General features: G+C 32.0%; 1 protein-coding gene across 2 annotated transcripts in view; it reads right to left on the bottom strand.

Moving 5' to 3' along the window:
- LOC111891238 (uncharacterized) overlaps positions 1–17,438 on the bottom strand; it is a 62,431-nt gene that overhangs the window by 42,965 nt on the left and 2,028 nt on the right. The window contains exons 2-6 of one of the 2 annotated variants that reach the window (XM_023887307.3): positions 15,175–15,392; positions 13,399–13,504; positions 13,198–13,299; positions 13,019–13,078; positions 12,465–12,543 (exon numbers count right to left, since the gene is read on the bottom strand). In XM_023887307.3, coding sequence (XP_023743075.1) covers positions 12,465–12,543; positions 13,019–13,078; positions 13,198–13,299; positions 13,399–13,504; positions 15,175–15,392 — 565 coding nt within the window. Of the gene's footprint in view, positions 1–12,464; positions 12,544–13,018; positions 13,079–13,197; positions 13,324–13,398; positions 13,505–15,174; positions 15,393–17,438 lie in introns of those variants that run through there. The other variant, XM_052764665.1, reaches the window with a different exon arrangement.

Below are 17,438 nucleotides of genomic sequence, written 5' to 3'. Positions count from 1 at the left end.
GATAAGATGGTGTTTGCCTTGCGTATCGTCCCAGACGAGCTGACAAAGGTGGACTGGTATGCGAAGGGACTCCCATGGGAGTACGAGGTGCCAGTACGTCAGGCACATACTCTAGAGGCAGCTATTTGGGCTGCCAAGTCTGTTGAGAACATAATTAAGGGGAGAACCACAAACAAGGTTGAGGTTGGTGAGAAGAGAAAGTTTGAGGGAACATCTGGTTCCGTTAAGAAAAGCAAATTTTCAAAATCTGATTCAAAAAAGTTTGGTGCTGGAAAAGGAGGAGAAGCGAAGTGGTGTGATAAGTGCAATAAGAAGCACTCGGGGAAATGTAATGAGGATGTGACCTGCTACAAGTGTGGGAAGACGGGACATTATGCCAACGAGTGTCCGTCCAACAAGAGAATGTGCTTTGGATGTAATCAAGAGGGGCACATTTTGAAAGACTGTCCAAAAAAGAAAGAGGCAGCAAAACCCAACATTCCACCAAAGCCGAAGGCGAGAGCCTTCCAGATGACACTTGAGGCTGCGAAAGATGAAGCCGATGTCGCTTCAGGTACCTTTCTCGTAAACGAATTACCTACTCAAATTTTGTTTAATTTTGGAGGCAACTACTCCTTTATTTCGCATTAGTTTGGTAGAAAACTAGCTTTGCCTGTTGATAGACTAGATAATGCTTTATTAGTCGAAGTTGCTAGTGGCAAGTTTGTACCTGTTAGCCATCGTATGAAAAACATCTTAATCGACCTTAATGGGAATATGTTTCATGAGGAATTATTACCTATCGAACTTAACGGTTTCGACATCGTGTTGGGAATGGATTGGCTTAACGCCAATGATGCCAAGATTTTATGCAAGAAGAAAATAGTGAAAGTGAACCCGCCAGGGAAAGAGTCATTTATGGTGTATGGGGATAAACGCATGGTGAATTCTGGAATCATTTTTCTAATAAAAGCCAAAAAGTGTTTGACCAAGGGGTGTACATCATATTTAGCATTCGTGATCGATGCTAAGAAGGAAAAGAAGGTGATGCAGAATATTCCCGTGGTGTGTGATTATCCGGAAGTATTTCCCGAAGATCTTCCTGGATTACCACCTGATAGACAAGTAGAGTTCAGAATAGACTTGTTACCAGGGACGACGCCAATAGCAAAAACACCTTATCGATTAGCGCTGACGGAGATGAAGGAGCTGATGATGCAACTTCTGGAGTTATTGGACAAAGGTTTCATTAGAACTAGTTCATCACCTTGGGGAGCTCCGGTGTTATTCGTGAAGAAGAAAGATGGAAGTATGAGAATGTGCATCAATTATAGAGAGCTGAACAAGGCAACAATAAAGAATAGATATCCGTTGCCGAGAATTGATGACCTGTTCGATCAACTTCAAGGCTCAAGTTATTTTTCAAAGATCAACCGAAGGTCAGGATATCATCAGCTGAAAGTGAAAGAGCATGATATAGAGAATACTGCATTCAGAACGCGATATGGACCCTATGAGTTCTTGGTTATGTCGTTTGGACTAACCAATGCTCCAGCATCATTCATGGATTTAATGAACAGCGTTTGTAATCCGTTTCTAGATAAATCTGTGATAGTGTTCATAGATGACATTCTGATTTACTCAAAAAGCCAAGAGGAGCATGACAGACACTTGCGAGAAGTGTTAGAAGTCTTGAAGAAGGAGAAGCTATATGCTAAGTTCTCCAAATGTGATTTTTGGATTCAAGAAGTCCAATTCTTGGGTCACGTGGTCAACCAAGAAGGGATAATGGTTGATACAGCAAAGATTGAAGTTGTAATGAAGTGGGAACAACCGAAAAGTCCCACGGAGATCCAAAGCTTTTTAGGATTAGCCGGATATTACCGAAGGTTTATCCAAGGCTTTTCTTCGATCGCTAGTCCATTAATAGCTTTGACCCACAAAGGAGCTACTTATGCTTGGAGTGATAAGCATAAAGAAGCATTCGAGAAGCTAAAGAAGAAACTATGCGAGGCACCGATACTTTCTCTGCCCGATGGAGTTGAAGACTTCGCTGTGTATAGCGATGCGTCAGGGGTTGGATTGGGTTGTGTTTTGACCCAAAGAGATAAGGTGATCGCATATGCGTCTCGACAGTTGAAGGAGCATGAAATGAACTACCCGACTCATGATTTGGAGTTGGCAGCGGTAGTTTTCGCCCTAAAAATATGGAGGCATTACCTCTATGGCACGAAGTGCAAACTTTTCACTGATCATAAGAGTCTCCAATATCTCTTTAGTCAGAAAGAATTGAATATGAGGCAACGACGCTGGCTAGAGTTACTTAAGGACTACGACTATGAGATACTTTACCACCCTGGTAAAGCTAATGTTTTTGCTGATGCTCTCAGTCGGAAAGTCAATCTTGAAAGGAAGAGGCCAAGAGCGTTGAGAATAGAAGTTGTCTCGACAACTGTGGAGAGTATAAAGAAAGCTCAAGAGGAAGCTTCTGAGAAGAATGACCAAAAGGAGGAATGTTTGGGCAAAACGTTGGTGTTCGGTATAAACAGTCATGGACTGAAGGTGTTCCAAGATCGAATTTGGATACCTAAGACAGGAGGAGTCAGAGATCTTCTGATGGAAGAAGCTCACAAGACCATGTACTCGATTCATCCTGGTAGCACTAAACTGTATAGGGACCTGAAACCCTACTATTGGTGGCCGACGATGAAGCTTGATGTTGCAAAGTATGTGGCCGAGTGTATGACTTGTGCTAGAGTCAAGACACAACATCAGAAACGATATGGGAGTTTAAAGCCTTTGCCTGTACCTATGGGTAAATGGGAAGACATTGCTATGGATTTTGTCACTAAACTGCCCAGAACAAAGAATGGTCACGACATGATTTGGGTGGTCGTTGATCGATTCACTAAGAGTGCGCATTTCATAGCAGCCAATGAGAAATGGTCTATGGAAAAGCTTGCGAATTCTTACGTGAAGGAAATTGTAAGGCTTCACGGTGTTTCGTTAACGATTGTATCAGATCATGATAGCCGTTTCACGTAAAGGTTTTGGAAAAGTCTACAAGAGGAAATGGGTACCAAGTTGTGTTTAAGTACAGCCTACCATCCGCAGACTGATGGTCAGAGAGAAAGAACAATACAAACACTTGAAGATATGCTGAGAGTATGTACCCTAGAATTCCTAGGTAACTGGGATGAACATTTACCTTTGGTAGAATTTTCCTACAATAATAGTTTCCACTCGAGCATAAAGATGGCACCTTATCAAGCTTTGTACGGACAGAAGTGTCATACGCCGTCTTGTTGGCTTGAGGCTGGGAAAAAGCAGTTTATGGGACCCGAGATGGTTCATCAAACCGCTGAAAAGTTGAAAATAATTAGGGAAAGAATGTTAGCCGCTCAGGATCGTCAAAAGAGCTACGTTGACAAAAAGCGAAGACCGATGACTTTTGAAGTTGGAGATTCGGTTTTGCTTAAAGTCTCGCCGTGGAAGGGACTTATAAGATTTGGTAAAATGGGAAAATTAAGTCCAAGGTTTATTGGACCGTTTAAAGTTATTCAAAGGGTTGGGAACCAAGCTTACAAGCTCGAACTACCAGAAGAACTAAATGGAATTCATAACACTTTCCATGTCTGTTATTTGAGGAAGTTCACGGGAGAAGTTCCCGACATAATTCCAATTTTTGAGTTAAGAATTGATGAGAACAAGAGGTTGATTGAAGAACTTGAAGCAATCGTTGACCGAAAGACTAAGAAGTTGCAACGCAAGATGGTCAAGTTAGTGCTTGTCTGATGGAAACACACAAATGGCCCGAATCTCACTTGGGAAACGGAGAGTGACATGATGAGTCGCTACCTGCAGTTGTTTGTTGATGTGTGATTTCGGGGACGGAATCATTCTAAGGTGGAGAGAATTGTAACGCCTGTGTTTCTGGGCTTGTCATTAATAGCAATGTATTAGTCTACGTTAACCTTTGTAACCCATTTTGAAATAATAAGAATGTATTATTTGAGTATTATATGTTTTGTGCTTAGTTGTGTGGCTTAAATGAATTAAGAATAAAAATAAGCGTCAAAATAAAATAGTAGATAAAGTCGATATCTTTGGATAGTGTTGTAGTAGTTGAAACAAGGTTTCCGGATATATAAAGAATTCCAAAATCCGATTTATAACGAGGAAGTTATGATATATCGAAGTTTCGCGACAGAACCGGCATGACGTCGAATGACGTAAAATAAGAATTTAAGATAGAGCAATATCTAGCCTTAGTAATCTAAACTAAAGCTGAAGAGTTCGTTAAACCGAGAGCGTGCATAAAAAGAACGCTCAAATCTGACTTCGTATGAGGAAGTTATGATTTTCTAAAGTTTCGACTTAGCAGTATGCAGTCTGAATACTCGATTTGAGATCGAGCGGTTTTTAGCCGAAACAATCTAAACGAGAATTGAAGATCTCGTTAATAGTAGTGAAACGATATAAAGATAGGCGAAAACGGACGTCGGATGAAGAAGTTATGAATTTATAACGGAGTTTTCCTGTCCCGGCCTACTGAAAATAATATATAAGTAATATATTTATAATATTATAAAAATAAATTCAAAATTAGCCAACGGAGTCTAAACGAGAGTTGTAGATCATAATCTCACCTACGCGTCGATATAAAGAACGTCAAAAACGGAGTTTGTATGCAAAAGTTATGAATTTCTGAAGTTCGGGGCGCGAAACCCCAAAACTGTCAGATACCACGACGTGGCAAGTCTTCTGACACCTCCTGGAGTCCCCCAGACGCAACTTGCAATGACACATGCAGTGACGACCACGCCCACGATGTGGAAAAAGGTGCCACGACGTGGCAAGGGCAAATTTTGCCCTATAAATAGATTTGAAGGGCCAGCTGTTTAGGGTTGCTATTTTCTCTCCTCTCTCTCCCGTTTTACCTCGATTTACATGCAAGAAATATCCCGAAGCCCCGGTATCATCCTGAGACCCGAAAGGAGTCCCGAAGCCCGAAGATCCCGAGAAGAAAAGAGTTTCCGAGCCGAAGCTCTGCCCGCGAGGAGCCCGGTTTGTGTGAAGATCTTCCAGATCTACCGAAGAATACTACTTCTACAAGTCGTAGTGTTGTCCGATCATCTTCTGATCAAGTGAGTGTGTAGTTACTTTCTTCTAACGCATAATTATGAAGTATTTTATACGAAATACTTGTTATGTGTATAATTTGTTGTTATATGTGTGAATGTATATTCACTTTCTTTAATCTCATAGATATGATTTATTCTCTATGAAATACTTGTTATGTGTATGTGTCTCATCTGTTGTTTGGAATATGTATTGAATGAGAATGCTATACAGGTTTTAAACTATGTATAAAAATATATATTTTTATCTACTAATATGTTGGGTAGGACATGGGTAGATAGTTGATGTGTGATAAACAGATGAGAGGCCTCGATGTTGTTTTTGATTCAGTCATCTAGCGGAGTTTAGATGATGACCACAGACTTTTCTAGACAGTCCTGTGGAACGCTAGCAGGCTCGCCACCTGTAGGTGTTAATGAACTTGAGTGTTCATTCGCTGTACTCCATCCCCCTCATGGTTACCTTATTTGACATATATTGTTGGGAAACCCCCGAAGCATGTGTTGTCGCCCCGATGAAATATTCTTAGACTAGGTCCCTTGTGTTAGTTATTTTAGGGACATAAAGTGAGAATAACGGGAATGGGTAATTGGGTTATTGTTGGTTGATGAAAAGTAATTTAATTATTTATTGTGAGTTGAAAACCCTATATGCTCACCAAGCTCTCAAGCCTGACCCACTCAGTTTATTTGTATTACAGGAAGTGGCGCAAGGGCATAAGATGGATGAATCATCAAGTTGTTTTGTTTACAAGTCTAAATATGTATATATTTGTTGAATGACTTGTAATGTTATCGTTTATGCTTTATGGTCTGTATCGGAACATGACATCCCGAGTTTTGATTATATAATGAAAATACATTTCTTTATGAAATGCTTTGGTAAATATTATTTTATCACGTTTTGTTTTTGGGAACAAATTCCGCAACTCTTTTAAATCAAAAGGATTTACTCTGAAATTATTCTAAAAGCATAAATGAATCTGGTCTTTACTGGCCGTGATTTTGGGGATGTCACACCTTTTGCGTTGGCATTTCTTTCATTATCCCGATTTACTATGGGTTAGGGTAGTGAAAGTTTTGTATGGTTTGGAGGGTCATGTTACTCCACTGATCCCGAGAAGCGTATGAAAAGGCCCTTGGAATGGTATCACTCGTATGTTATCTAATCTTCAGGATCACGACTTTGATTTTCAGTCCCTTTGTCCTATCCGGATTGGGGATGGAGCGTATACTTCGTTTTGGCATGATGTTTGGTTAGGAGATCTCCCTCTTGCTACTTCTTTTCACAGGTTGTTTTCTTTGAATAATCACCGTACAACTACAATTAGAGACCGGATAAATATTGGGTGGGATATGTGCCATTTCAGACGAATTCCTAGAGGTGGTATCGAGGAGACCCAATGGACTACCTTTTCCAGACTAATGCAGGATGTACGGCTTCAAACTGTTCCAGATATATTGGAATGGTCTCTTGATATCTTTGATATTTTTTCAGTTTCTTCAGCTCGTTCCTTTCTCGACAATGGGTTGATTACTTCGACAGATATGACTACGAGATCGAATAATTGGGTTCCTATTAAACTCAATATTCTTATATGGAGGGTGAAGCTTCAGAGCATTCCTACGAGGGAGAGACTTTCATCTAGCGGTATTCTGGTAGAGACGATCATGTGTCCTATATGTTCCTTTTCGGCGGAGACTATTCATCATCTTTTTGCTGGATGTTCTGATTTAATGGATATTTGGAGACGTATTGCTATATGGTGGGGTCTAAATCTCCTGAATTGGATTACTATTCATTCTCTTCTCTCTTGGTCCGATATAGTGACGTTGAGGGCTAGTCAACGTAAAATTTTTGATGCAGTGGTTATAACAACATTTTGGTGCATTTGGAATTTTAGAAATGCCATCATCTTCGGCACGATTATTCCTAAAAAAGCTTTGCTCTTTGATGTTGTAGTTGAAAAGGCTTTCTTTTGGATTTCAAATAGATGTAAAAAAGCTAAGTTATGATGGTCTATTTGGCTTCATAATCCCTCTTCTATTACCATGTAATTGTTTGTTCTAGCTTCTTGCTAGTTTAATAAAATCCGCTGTTCAAAAAAAAACGTTACCTATGAAAAAAAATAGTTATGGTTAAGTACTTATAGTTTTTATTATGTAATTTAAGATTCTATAAGTTAATTAAATTTATTTAACTTTAATTAATCTTATATTTAAAATGTATTTACTTAATAGATATTATTTGTATTCAAAATTAATGAATTTGAAATGATGGAGAGTGGTTATCACAATTCACACATTTATGAAGTGATCGAGATTGAAAATAATATGGCGGTGAGATATCTAGCTGATGTTGAGTGATTGAATATAAATTCATCAATTCAATTTTTATTTTTTATTAACAATTCAACCCGAATCAACTTTTTAAATGTAAAGCATTAATATTTAAAACTAAGGGTGTTTTGGCTTAGCTTTTGAAAAGCAAAAGATCTTTTAGAAAAAGATAGAAGCCAAAAGATGTTTGGCAAAACAATTTTAAAACCTATTTTTGGATTTTTGATAGAAGGAAAATCAACTTTTATTGCAATTTTTCCAAAAAGGACTTTTGACCCTTAAAAAACTAAGCCAAACACCCCCTAATTATATTATTTTTAGGGTAAATTATACGAATGGTCTATGTGGTTTGGAGTAATTTGTGTTGTTGGTCTCTAAGAAGTATTTTTTTAACTCCGAAGGTCTTTATCATTTGCTTTTATTGTGCCTTTGGTTCCTAACAGTCTTAAAAAATGGTAAATTACACCAATCGTCCCTTGTGCATATGCCAAAAAGCACGTTTAGTTCCTATTTTCAAAAATTAACTCGAATAGTTCCTATGTTTGTTTTTTCTTGCATGCTTAGTCCCTCTTCAGATAAAAACACCATTTTGCCCTTATTTATTTATTTTTTGATTTATTTATATTCATTTGCTATTTATTAATTATTCATTAATTTGTTTATTATAAAAAATAATTGTTCTTGCATTTAAAAAAGAAATGGGTCAGTACATTTGATAACTTATTTCCCCTCCCCTTCTTCTTCTTCAGACGACCCACATCGACAGACTCCACTGCTCCGAAAACTCCCTGACATCTTCGGTTGCAAACAGAGGAAATTGACTCCAAGATATCGCACAATTTCAATCTTTATTTTACTCTCGTGTCCTCTTTCCCCTCTTCTAGTCTCATACTTACATCTCCCCTTCTATATCTCTTGCATAGAAAACCACTAGTTTAGATATAGGTTTTCAAACAGAGGAAATCCGAGGTGGCACACAAGTGACGATGACGATGGTAACGCACAAGTGACGATTTGTAAACGATGGCGATGGTGGAGCTCGATTTAACATCCTAGGCGGTGGTTTAAAACCCTAGGTGGCGATTCAAACATATCCATATATTCTCCACAAATTTCATGGATCGATTGAGAACAAGTAACCTGATCGGGTGAATTAAACCACCATCACCAACAACAGTTTTGTTACTGCCATTCCTCCTTCTTCGCCAATCTTCTTCCTGACTCACTCTCTTTTTCTCAAGTTCTAAAACCATCTGAGTTACAAATTTCAGATTCGGAAGCCAGAAATGAAAGGTGGAATTTCGGGTGGTTGGATATGATGATAGGAGTAGGATCAACGAAAGGAAGATGATAGAAGGTTTGCTGGAGAGATTATCCATCAACGGTGACTTAAAGAGTTAAGAGTGATTTTAAGATTTTAGAAGAGGATGAAGAAGACAAATCTGGGAAGAATGGCGTGGGATTGGGTTTGGGTATTAAGTGGGTCCATATATTTTTATAATTAATAATAATAAAAAAACATTAAATTAATTGAAAAGGAAATATACAAAGGGCATTATGGTCATTTCAAATCTGACAGGGACTAAAATCGAAAGAAAACCGTATATCAGGGATGAAGCATGCAGGATTTAAACAATCGAGGGACGGTCCGAGTTAATTTTTGAAAATAGGGACTAAACATGCATTTTGGCATATGTACGAGGAACGATTGGCGTAATTTACCCCTTAAAAAAACTGTTTTGCCCTTACTTTTACTTTTTATATTTTAAATTCATTTTAATAGTTATTCCTTATTATTGAAAAACATAATTAGGTCACCTCCTCCTCCGATCCAACCCACCTCTCACTTCTCCCCCTGTTCACTCTCTTCTTCCGCTAATCCTCCACCCAACTACCATCTCATCCGTAGCAACATGAAAATCCAAATTATTTTGAACAACATAAATGTACTCATCGATCCTTCCTCTTATTTGGCAAGAACGCCTCTCTGTCCTACCTATAAACACATCGATCTTCATCTTACCAAGAGTTCATGAATGAAACCAGAAAAAGTAAGGAAATCAGAAATCAATGAACAATTTCAAACAATTCCGATAACCACAACCCAATCTTTACTCAAACCCAGAAAAACCAGAAATTGAAATTTTGATAAAATTGAAATTGATTTTACACAATCTGAGATAGTTCCTATAAATCACAACCCGATGGATGATTTAAACCATAAAAACTCTAACCTGCTTGAAAAAAAAATGGATTTTGGAATTGCATAAAAACAGAAAAACACCAACATCCTTCTCCTTCGGGAGTAGATTCCAATGGGAATGGGGGTTTCAGGGCTCATCAGAGGATAGAGAGGCGGAGAATACTCATAGGTCTTCATCGTGTTGAGAGTTTCAAGGTTCATCAGAGGTCCATGGTAAGTGCTTCAAATGTCATTTGGTTTCAAACAAGATAGAGAAAGGCGAAATAGAAAGACAGGTTACTCCTACGAGTGAAGAGGAGAAAGAGATGGAGGGTTTGCTCACTAGCCCTATGTGACGTTGATGTAGTCGTCGGAGACCTTGTATAGTTTTATTGGAATAGAGGCGTCAAAATTATGGTGGCTTATGAGCCGATAATGACGAGATTGTAACCGGTGGAAGGGGACAAGAATAGAGTAAGTTGCGACGGTACGATTTTCTTGTTCGGGGTGTGGTGGCCGGTGACGATACAAGTAACCAGTGATGCAAGTAACCGGTAATACAGACGGAATGGCGATAGTGGAAGACGATACGTGAAGAAGAAGGGGTTGGGGGAGAATGCCTAATGTTGCTTAGGGTTTTAGGATTCTTTTATTTTATTTTATTTTTCATTTTTGTAATATATTCTTAATAAAAAAGGTAAAAGAACAAATAATAAATAAATAAATAAATTATTAATGGTAAATCAGTTTTTTTAGAATGGACAGATACCACACATGCAACAATATTATAAATTATGAACGGTTCGAGTTAAAATAAAAATTATTAAGAATCATGCATGCATATTACTCTAAATCATAGGGATCGTCCATGTAATTTACCCTTATATTTAAGACTTTAAAGTATTTTCAAATGGTTGAACTCGACTACAAAAGAAAATATTATTATTTACTTTTCTATATATATATATATATATATATATATATATATATATATATATATATATATATATATATATATATATATATAATTTGGTTGGATATGGGTTCACAAATGGATTTTCAAGAGTTGGGATATTCAAAATAGATATATATATATATATATATATATATATATATATATATATATATATATATATATATATATATATATATATATATATATATATATATATATATATACTATCTTATAAAATAAATCTCACTATTTCTAAAAATAGATTGAATAAAATAATAATATTTTTTTAAGACGTCCAAATCATTAAACTAATTGTACAACTAATCACTAATAAAATAATATTAAAATTTAAACAAACTCCTATAAATCTTCTCTTCCAAGGTTTTGACCAGATCTTTTTTCATCCAAATAAATACTCAATACCCTATAATTTGGTCATTTCATGAATTTTCTTTATTTTTAATATGACATGTTTCCTAAAACAAACTAATGATTGAATTGAAAATAATTATTCTCCATCGAAAAGAAATTAATTGTCGAATATATATATATATATATCTATATATATATATATATATATATATATATATATATATATATATATATATATATATATATATATATATATATATATGGCCTACGATGCCGACCTAGCGGCTAAGGTGAAAAATACAACACCAATCAAAAGTTTAATCCATGACACGTTTGACATGTTAGTGCTCTATAATTAACCACTTACATGGGCCGTGTATGGTTTATCTTCTTATTATAATAAAACAATAGTTTTATTTATATTAGGCTTTATAATTAATGCATATTTTATTTTTCTTTTGTCATGTGTCACCCTATTATGTCTCCTAATTAATGCATGTCACTTGTCAACATATTGATTATCAATCTTAAATTTTAAATTTTAAATTTCCTATTCTAATCACATTAAATTAATAACATTAGAATAAAAACTAAAATAAAATTAATATAAATTATAAAATGATATAATTTTATATATTTATTTAAATCAATGATAATAATTTTATATAACTAAAAAAATCTCTTAATTAAAAATTTATTTAAAATAAGTGATTAAAAATTTTGAATTTTTTTACTATTAAAGTTTAATTAATTTTGTAACCGTAGTTCACATGAATTATAAACTAGTTGTTATATATATATATATATATATATATATATATATATATATATATATATATATATATATATATATATATATATATATATATATATATAGATCCGGTAAGAAATTTTTTTTGGTAGGAAGGTAAGAAGTTTTTTTTCAACATATTTTTTTGACGAACAAAAGAAATGAATCACTAGATGATTTATTTGTAAGATGATTCACAAGAAAAAATTCCCAAAAAAACATCTTTATGATTCATTTTTAAGTAAATTAAGAAAAAATTCACTTTTGTGATAATTTTAGTGAATAACAACAAAATCATTCTATAAATGAATCATCGAGATGTTTTTTTGAGATTTTTTTTTTTGTGAATCATCTTACAAATGAATCATCTAATGATTCATTTTGTTTGTTCGCAAAAAAAATATGTAGAAAAAAAATTTCTTACCTTCCTACCAAAAATTTCCTTCTTATTTGATCTTGACTCTCTCTCTCTCTCTCTCTCTCTCTATATATATATATATATATATATATATATATATATATATATATGTGTGTGTGTGTGTGTGTGTGTATGTATGTGTGTGTGTGTTTGCGCGCGCGTGCACACCTGAGAATCGATCATAAATGTCTTAAATTTAGAAAATCATAGGAAATAAAGGCATGGTAATTATAAGGTGGCATACATAATATAAAATGAAGATTCAAGGAGTCAAAGCAATTATTTACCATCATCACGTCTTGAGACGGATTTTATTGCACAACCTGTTCTTATTTGGCAGCCGCTAGACGACAATTCTTCTTTGATCTGTTAATGAATCTAACATGTAATTAGGATGGTTAAACTTTATCATACGGTATGTATATGTGGCCCAATGGCACTAAGTGTATAACTAATGAGAAATTAAATATTCTTCTACCTTGTGTTACTATTTTTCTTCCTATCTTTTTAAGATGACGACAAGTAAATAAATTTAACATCTCAATTAAATTTAATGACACTTGTCACCATCTCAAATAAATAGGAAGATAGTATGAATAAAAAATAATAGGATATTAAATTTCTCGTAAGAGAATGGTCCCTTAAGCAATAGGTCGAGGGTTCTCTTGGTTGATATATATATATATATATATATATATATATATATATATATATATATATATATATATATATATATATATATATAAATGAGTAAAATTAGAGAGTGTATGAGTTAGTTGTTTAAACAATGATGATTATACTTTGAACCATGGAAAATTTAAGATGAAACATAATATATCACCTTTTTAATGTAAGTCTGTGAGCCACCCCTAAGTGTATACCATTGAGGGCCATTGAAAATCTAACAAAAGATAGACGACAAATAAATTCCTTAAAAATGTTATCTATTGCATAATTAATGAACTACATGTATATTGTAGTTAAATTTTTTTCACTATGAATAAACATAAAAATGTGTACCTGAAATAGATGGTGGTTATGGAAATATGAGAGAGCAGAAAAAGCAGATAACCTCATAACTACGTGTGTAGGGCAGGACCACAAGGAAGAGCATATTGGAACCTGTGTTAGGCATTCATTTCATTCCTTCAACAAAGATTCATTGAGTAATTATTTGCAAAGTTATACATAGCAAGGATAGAATTTCAAAAGGTTTCTCACAAGATAAGCCTTTTGAAATAACTCTGAATATCCATGTGACTTGATGAAATCGCACAAAGTATCGTTGTGACTGATATCTTGGTTGTGTTGAAACTCTTCAAGGTACCTATATATGTCAGTTATAAAGTTAATTAAAAGTGAACCACTAGCCAGGTTCTCATATTAATCATTCGGTATTTCACTTATATACTCTACGATTATATACTCTATGTATGAAAATCAAAGCAATGGAAACCGTACTCATTACTTAAGAACTTGCAAGCACGAGGATCGGACTATAGACCTTGTTCTAACTCTAAGACAACAATAGTAATTAGCATGTCCAAGCTTATATTAAAAAAGTACGTTACTTAATTTTTATTGTTTGTTGTTGTAAAAGCATTTGCTACTACTTAGAAGAACAAGGTATTTCCTACAACATAATTAAGGGCTCTGTCATATAAAAGTCCTTAATCTTGTCAAATTTATTGTTTTCGTCGCCTTGACGTTTTCTTGTTCGCTAATGCCAACATTTTATCACTTTATATATTTATTTTTATTCTTTTTATTTTTGTCATTGATATATGTAATCGTAGGTTTCTAAGTTGGTATGAAATCAAATTTATAGAATAAAACACGTTAAGCTTATATATGTTTTATGTTTTTTTTAATATGTTTTTTATCATATCGTAAGTATTCATGCTTTAAAAAAAATTATTTATACAAGATTTTTTTTTAATTAAACATCATATAAATATATATTTTTAGGAGTATAAATATGTATTTTTATGTATAAATAGATTTTTATACTTCTGTATTTCAAAAAACATAAAAATACACATTTATACATCTATACTTCTAAAAACGTAAAAAAATATATATTTATTATTCTAAAGAGGTATAAATATATATTTATACATCTAAAAAATAAAATTTTACTTTTAAAAAGGTAACAATATATACGCATGCTTCTAAATATGCTTTTTTTATACGTCCTAGAAGTATAAATACATATATTTATATATTTTAGAAGCATAAATATGTATTTGTATATTCTTAGAAGTATAGATACATCTTCATAAACATCAATATGCATTTTTATGCTTTTGAAATATAATTATATTTTGGAAGTATATATATATATATATATATATATATATATATATATATATATATATATATATATATATATATATATATATATATATATATGTATATTATTTGAATGTTTTTAAACGTATAAAAGTATAAATATAATTTTTATGTTTTTAGAATGAAAACCATGTCTATTTATATAAACACGTTTTTTTATTGATATATACTTTTTTTAACGGCAAACTAACTAATTAATCTACTCCTAAATAACCACATATGTCTCTAACGAGACTTGAACTCATGACCTCTCATTTGAGAGAGCCACTCCTTACTGCTAGGCCTTTGAGCCTTTGGTATATACTTCTAGCTTGGTAAAAATATGTAGCAATACTACTAAAAAAAATACTAGTATTTCTAAAAAATATTACCCTTATGATTGATATATATATATATATATATATATATATATATATATATATATATATATATATATATATATATATATATATATATATATATATATATATATATATATATATATTTCGTTTTATGGTAACCTAAAACCTGTTATTACAAGTCACAAGGACAATGAATTTTCTTTTTGTCAAACTTTGGGTATTAATGAACAAAAAATCATCAGAGGGGAAAAAGAGAACATATTTGGCAAACATCGTTAAAAGCTCTACAATTAATCACATATACCTCAAAACATCATTTTTAAACTTGGTCAACTCCCATAACATCTTCAAGAAGTAAGGGTTTATCATGTTCCCCTTTTGTGCAAACATACTTGATAAACCATTTCGACTGCCCCATTCATAGCCATTGCCTTCGACTAAGCTAACGGAGAACGACTTATCAGAAATCTCCATATGAACTCCAAGTTTCGTAAAGAACTCCATCATATTTGGATATGTGACCTGCATATCGAAGAATCATTGGCATATATTACTATTCGGGTTGTTCACCATTTTTAGATATAACCAGATTGTCTAATTTGAAAATTTGTATTGAACTATATTGACTAACTATTTGGATATTTCAATTGATTTCAACTAAATTAGAATTATTATTTTGGATTTCGAAATCGTTTTGGTTATAATGAAAACCGAATGAACCAAAAAAATAATAACAATTAACTCTTATATATATATATATATATATATATATATATATATATATATATATATATATATATATATATATATAGAGAGAGAGAGAGAGAGAGAGAGAGAGAGAGAGAGCTGTTTTTTAAGTTACAGTAGAACCTACGCCTAATTGAAAAGGCTATATATATTATTAGAGTTGTAATTTTCCAAAATTTTGTTGATTTAGAGGGTGTTTGAGATTTTATCTAGAAACACCTTTTTAATTTATTGACTTCTTGAAAAGTCAATAAGTTAAAAAAAAATTGTTTGGATACTTAATAAAAACTTTTAAAACAACTTTTGAATAGGCTTTGAAAAAGAGTTTTGAAGAATTTATAATTTGTGACTTCTTAAAATGACTTATGACTTATGACTTAATAGAATAAAACAAGCAAGAGTCAATAAATTATCCAAACACTTTTTGACTTATTGACTTATTGACTTTTGTCATTAAATAGTTAATCCATTCACTTTTTTTAAAATCTCATATTATCACATTGATAAGTTAATAAATCATTTTAGATAAGTCTTTTTCAACTTAAAAATTAAATCCTAAACACCCTCTTAAACTAGGCAAATTAAAGATTGTTAATATTAAAGTTATATATTTATTATAACGTAGTTTTCATTCTTGAAAAATCAATTAAAAAACCGATCCAATGGAAATGTAATTCCTTGGGTTTGGAACATATTTTAGGTTATTATATACAATTAAAATCAATATTTTTTAAATCAAAATTAATTTGGTTTAACCATATAGGTTAGGGTTTAACCGTTCTATTCAAAAGAAAACTCTTAGTAATTATAGATTTATATCAACACTTCTTTGAAGATCACTCATGTAAAACTTAAAAGATGACAACAACTTAGATGAGAATGACCCATTTTGAAAAGTCTTAAATGTAAAACACAACCATTTAGATGGATCATATCCATGGATAAGTTATCTTATATCCATGGATAAGTTATCTTATGATTTTTTCAAAATTTATTATTTTATTAATTTTAACAAACATCTTAAATACATCTTTAATGTTTAACCTCTAATAGTGTTTTTCTTAAACCCACATTAACTAATTTATTGCCTATATAAAATGTTTATAAAATCTTTTTATTTAGTTAGTTATAATTTAAACATGTATTATATTTAAATCGTCACAAACAAAAAATATAAACAAAATATGCATGAGCTTTATATTATAAACATAAAATACTATATATATATATATATATATATATATATATATATATATATATATATATATATATATATATATATATATATATATATATATATATATATATATATATATATATATATATATATATATATATATATAGATTCAGATTCATTTGGGACCATTCTAATTTTTTGAAACCGTGAGTCCAAATCTAAAAATAATTTTAAAATGCAAAATAAATGGAAAAATCCAAAAATTCTTTTTTTAAATATTATTTTCGGAACTTGAATTAACTAAAAAAAATTCTGTTTTTTTTGAAAAATACGTGAAATATTCTAATTGAATATTACACTGACATATTCTAAAAAATAATTTTAAAATGCAGAATAAATGGAAAAATATAAAAATTCTTTTTCTAAAGATTTTTTTCGGAACTTGAATTAACTAAAAATAAATAAAAATAAATTCCATTTTTTTTGAAAAATACGTGAAATATTCTAATAAAATATTATAATGACATATTCTAAAAAATAATTTTAAAATGCAGAATAAATGGAAAAATCAAAAAATTCTTTTTTTTAAATATTATTTTCGGAACTTGAACTAAATAAAAAAAATAAAAAAAATATAAAAAAAT

Source organism: Lactuca sativa, chromosome 6 (genome assembly GCF_002870075.4).
Source record: "Lactuca sativa cultivar Salinas chromosome 6, Lsat_Salinas_v11, whole genome shotgun sequence".
Lineage (NCBI taxonomy): Eukaryota > Viridiplantae > Streptophyta > Magnoliopsida > Asterales > Asteraceae > Lactuca > Lactuca sativa.
Note: the sequence above shows the minus strand (reverse complement) of the source record. Positions and strands in the feature narration are given on the sequence as shown.